General features: G+C 47.1%; 1 protein-coding gene across 1 annotated transcript in view; it reads left to right on the forward strand.

Moving 5' to 3' along the window:
• LOC104464426 (lysine-specific demethylase 3B-like) overlaps positions 1–3,085 on the forward strand; it is a gene marked incomplete at both ends in the record, with an annotated part of 11,275 nt that extends 8,190 nt beyond the window's left edge. Inside the window, one exon of the mRNA XM_010077125.1 lies at positions 2,696–3,085. Within this exon, the coding sequence (XP_010075427.1) occupies positions 2,696–3,085 (390 nt within the window). The remainder of the gene's footprint in view (positions 1–2,695) is intronic.
• Between the last annotated feature and the right edge of the window lie 2,224 nt (positions 3,086–5,309).

Raw genomic sequence — 5,309 nt, forward strand, 5'->3', positions numbered from 1 at the left:
TGTGGAAACCAATCTAAGTGAACCTCTCTTATTCCTGCACAAGGGAGAGCAAGTGACTGTTTGAAAGTGAAGTCAGAGAACATTAATTCCACCACCATCCCCCAAATCAACTTCCCCATCCCATTTTGTGGGCTGAAAAAAGTTATCTGGAAAAAACTTCTTGGCTGCCCTCCCCAGCACAACAAATACACACTGGATGTTAGATCTTAGCCATATGAAGATCTTAGCCATTGTAGCATCCCAAATTGTTAAAAGAGAAAATGTTTTTTCCCTTTAATGAATGGATAAAAAAATGGCACTCTTTCAGTGTCATGCAGAAGGAACAATGCTTTTCAATCCCTTTGTCTTAGAAATTGTCAGAAATAAGTTAAACTCTGTCTTGTCCCAGAATTCACTGGGAGACCATAAGATTATTTCTTTCTGAAGCTGTTCTTCGAGAGCATTTTGCTCTCCTGAATTCATTGTTGCGCATCCAGGGATACTGTCAGGATTCTCATCCTATAGCAACCTGTTCCGAGTTTTCATGCTAGGCTTTCTCTTTTTTGAGATACTGAAGTTTTGGGGCGGTGCTGGAGGTTTTTATTTGTTTTCTCCCTGTAGACTGAGAGGAGATCTGGCAGGAAATGTCTACCAACCAAGTCCACTATCCTTTTATCTTGCAACTCTAGCTGTGTTCTTCACTAGAAAACATATTCTTTCTTCCATGAGAAATCTTCTTAATAGCTGCAAGAGTTAAGCAGATTTTTTTTTTTAAATTGTTATGTTCAAGTGGTAGAGTGAATACAGCAGGGATCAAAATTTGTCATTGTTTTTCCTGGACTGAAGAAGACTAGTCTATCCATCAGCTTAAAGTCTACCTGCCAGCAGTTTCTGCCCATTCTATGAAAGGTACTATCATTTTACTCCTCATCCATGATGCCTAGGTTTTGTAGAATATGATTAAAACCTTTCCACTACCTTAATGTTACAGTTCCTGCTGGGATCAGGAAATACATTTAAACTTGGGATCATTGCATCTGCTCTGTCGTCTTTGGGAGGTTTGCTTCTTGTCAGGGCCTCACATCTGGGACATCGTGGAAAGTGCCAAAGCTTGTCTGTCCCTCAGCCATTTACCCTCCGCTGCTCTCCTGAGTATTGGCACGAACAATGCTACCAGGGAGACCTGGACAGTGTCAGGAGTGACAATATGGCTCTGGGAGCCCAGGTGGTTTCTTAATCTGCCAGAAGGGGTAGAGGGAGTGGGCTTATTCTGCATGTGGACCATTGTTTGTGCAGCTGATTTCAACAACAAGGTTTGGGGTTTTGTGATCATGGAAACCTTTTTGAGGATTGAGGACTGCTTGGAAGAGATGGGATCCATCTAAGTGGGGAAAAAACATCTTTCCCAACAGGCTGGCCAGCCCTATTAGGAGAGCTATAAGCCAGGAATGACAAGGGAGGGAGAGTACAACCAGTGATCAAGAAAGGACTTAGTTGATTGGTTTGGCAAGCAAGCAACATGGGGTTATGTGAGCAGGAGAAATCTCATACTCAAGAAAACGGGGATGAAAGATGCCACCTGAAGCATATGCACATAGGCAGGGAACTGTGCACATCACAGCATTGTGAGGAAAGCACTCGTACCGTTTCTGGGAAATCGGCATGACTAGGTGCCTTTCTGAAGTGCCGGTGCACTAATGCATACTGCGGAGGAACAAACCGGAGGAGTTAGTGTGCAGTTGCACGGCCACAGTCTCGTTGGTGTGATGGAGAAATGGTGGGATAGCTCACGCGTCTGTAGTAAGGAAAGGGCTGTTCAGGAAGGACAGGCCAGGAAGGCAAGGAGGAAGAAGCTGGGATGCATGGAACTGTACAGGAGCAGATGTGGAGCCATTGGAGAGCTCATGGGCCAGGACTAGCGATTGTGGGCAGCATTGTGACGAGTATCTGCTCCCGACCACCTGATCAAGAAGAAGTGAAAAGGCCTTCTTCAGACAGCTGGAGGAAGCCCTGTGTTCATGTTTCCTGGGCCTCACGGGGCCACCCTGATATCTGTTGGAGGGACAACACAACAGGTCACAAGCACTCCTGAAGTTTTCTGGAGTGCATTGTGACAGTGTCGTGACACAGCTGATCAGGGAGCCAGCTAGGGAAGGGCAGTCTGCTGGGTCTCATGCTTACACACAAGGAAGAACTGGCTGTTGGTGTGAAGGTAAGGGGCAGCTTTGGCTTCAGTGACTATCACATGCTGGGGTTTGCTTTGGGATCTTGAGAGCAGGGAGCAAAGCAAAGAAGCAAGATCACAAGTCTGGGCTTCAGAAGAGCAGACTTCCACCTTTTCAGGTGTCTGCCTGGAAGAATCCCATCGGATTTGGTCCTGAAGAGAAGAGGGGCTCAGGAATGCTGGTTGAGTCGTGCTTAACCTGCCTCGTAGCCTTCTGTGATGAGACAACTGGCTTGTTGGGTGATGGGAGAGCACTGGATGTTTTTTATCTTAACTTTAATAAGGCTTTGGACACTGTCATAATGTCATCAAACTGATGAAGTATGGACTAGATAAGTGGACAGTGTGGTGGATTTAAAACTGACTGAAATGTCATGCTCAGGGGGTTGTGATTGCTAGCGTGAAGTCCAGCTGGAGGCCAGTCACTAGTGGTGTCCCCTAAGGGGTCAGTATTGGGTTGAGAACTATTTAACATCCTCATTAATCACCTAGGTGGGACAGAGTTCATGCACCCTCAGCAAGTTTACAGACAATGCAAAACTAGGAGGCATGGCTGATACACCAGGTGGTTGTGCTGCTATTCAGAGGGACCTGGACAGGTTGGAGAACTGGACTGAGAGGAATCTCATGGTGTTCATCAAGGGAAAGCGTAAAGTCCTGCACCTCAGGAGGAACAACACCCTGCAGCAATACATGCTGGGGGGCGGCCAGCTGGAAAGAAGCTTTCCCTGGGGGGACCTGGGGGTCCCAGTGGACAAGGAGGTGACCGTGAGCCAAGAATGCATCCTTGCAACAAAGAAGGGCAGCAGCATCCTGGGCTCCATTAGGCAAAGCGTTGTCAGCAGGTCGAGGGAAGCGATCCTTTCCCTCTACTCAGCACTGGTGAGGCCTCACCTGGAGTGCTGTGTCCAGTTCTGGGCTCCCCAGTACAGGAAAGACATGGACATAGGGGAGCGAGCCCAGCGAAGGGCCACAAAGCTGAGTAAGAGACTGGAGCATCTTTCATGTGAAGAGAGGCTGCAAGAGCTGGGACTCTTCAGCCTGGAGAAGAAAAGGCTCAGGAGAGTGTGGTGAGGAAATCTTATCAATGTGTATAAATACCTGATGAGAGGGAATGAGGAAGAGCCAGACTCTTCTCAGCAGTGCCCGCTGACAGGACAAGAGGCAATGGGCACAAGTTAAAAACCAGGAAGTTCAACCTGAACACAAGAAAACACTTTTAGTGTGAGGGTGGTCCCTTCAAACCAAAATGGTTCTGTGGGGTTTTTTCTTTTTTTTTTTTCTTTTTTTTCCCCCTTTTTTTTTCTTTTTTTTTCTTTTTTTCTTTTTTTCTGAAGTTGACAGGAGTAAAACAACAACCCCTTTTGTTTTCTTAAACCTCACTCTTCTGGAGTTGAGGTTTCATTGCTGCCTTCTTGAACTTAAGGGCTGTGTTCTGTTGTATTTTAAAAGCGAGGACATTTCTATTATCCCCAAAGTTGTGGGGTTTTTTATCCATTCATGTCTGCACAAATAGTTGTCCTCACTTGGAGACTAAAGTGGATCCTAGTCCTGTTAGAAGCCATCAGGCAATCCAGGTGAAGCAATGGTTAGTTACTGGAGTGTTTGTAAGCAACGTAACTTTGGAGTTTCTTGTCTATAGCTCTGTAGGTGTCTTTGCCTGATGTGCTGATACTATGAGAACCTCTAGGGGCATCTGTGTTCCTTAGGGTTGTCCTGAGCTCTCCATGTGAGTAAACCCAATAGCCACCTTCAGATCATTGTTAATGTATAGGGCACAGCTTGGAATTGGTTCAGACTCGCACAGACATGTGGCTTGTCGTTTGAACGCAGGTAGCAGTTGCTAGATCTAGAGTTCTTCAGGTGGGATAGTCCACGTGCAAGTTCACTTCATACCCTCTTTTCCTTTTCTCTCAAGTCTTGAAATTCTCTCTAGAGATTGCAGGGTGAGGGGAACTGACAAGGTCTTGGCCAGTGTTGGGAGGACTGTTGGGTTTACCTTTTCCTAATATTGTTGGTTTAACAAATGCCCTGAGCATTTATGGGGAGAGGCTACTCAAATCTTGATGTGGAATGTACATGACGTGGTTAGACTAAACATCTTAAACCCCCTTTTGCAAGTGAACAGCCCCTTTTCTGCTACTTGGTTTTGTACTAGGGAATTAATGATGATCCATGATTATACAGAAGGGAGTGAAATAGTTAAAAAGTTCATATGAGAATATGAAAGTTTCATATGAGAAGGCTTTACTACAAATGCTGTTTCTAGTGGTAGTTGTATTTGTGCTTAGAAAAAGGAGAGGTGGTGGGACTCAGCACCCACTGTACTTCTACGGGGGGGGCTTGACCTTGCTTGGCTGCCAGACCCCTGCCCAGCTGCACTCTCACTCCCCCTTCTCAACAGGACAGGGGGAGAAAATAAGGTGGAAAAGTTTGTGGGTCACGATAAAGACAGGGAGATCACTTAGCGATTGCTGTCACAGGCGAAACAGATTCAACGTGTGAAAAAGTAATTTAATTCCTTGCCAATTAAAAATAGAGTAGGATGGTGGGGAACAAAGACAAAGCTAAAAATGCCTTACTCCCACCCACCCCTCCTTCTTCCTAAAGGCTCAACTTCATATCTTCATCCCCGACTCTGCTACCTGCTTGCCCCCCGGGGGCAGCACAGAGGAGATGGAGGATAATGGGGGCTGCAGTCAGTTCATAGTGCTTTGTCTCTGCTGCTCCTTCTTCCTCATGCTTTTCCCCTGCTCCACTGTGGAGTCCCTCCCAGAGGATACCATCCTTCATGAACTACTCCAGCACGGGCACTCTCCATGGGCTGCAGTCCTTCAAGAATAGACTGCTCCAGTGTGGGTCCCCAACGGGCCACCGTTTCTGCCAGAAAACTTGCTCCTGCATGGGCTTCTCTCCAAGAGCCGCAGCTGCTGCCAGGAGCATGCTCCAGCGCGGGCTGTCCATGGGCTGCAGCTTCCTTCGGGACATCTCCCTCTGCTGCGGTGTGGGGTCCTCCATGGGCTGCGGTGGGACATCCTGCTTTCACCATGGTCTGTTCCATGAGCTGCAAGGGAATCTCTGGAGCACCTCCTCCCCTTCCTTCTTC

The sequence above is a fragment of the Pterocles gutturalis genome, unplaced genomic scaffold, assembly GCF_000699245.1.
Source record: "Pterocles gutturalis isolate BGI_N339 unplaced genomic scaffold, ASM69924v1 scaffold22673, whole genome shotgun sequence".
Lineage (NCBI taxonomy): Eukaryota > Metazoa > Chordata > Aves > Pterocliformes > Pteroclidae > Pterocles > Pterocles gutturalis.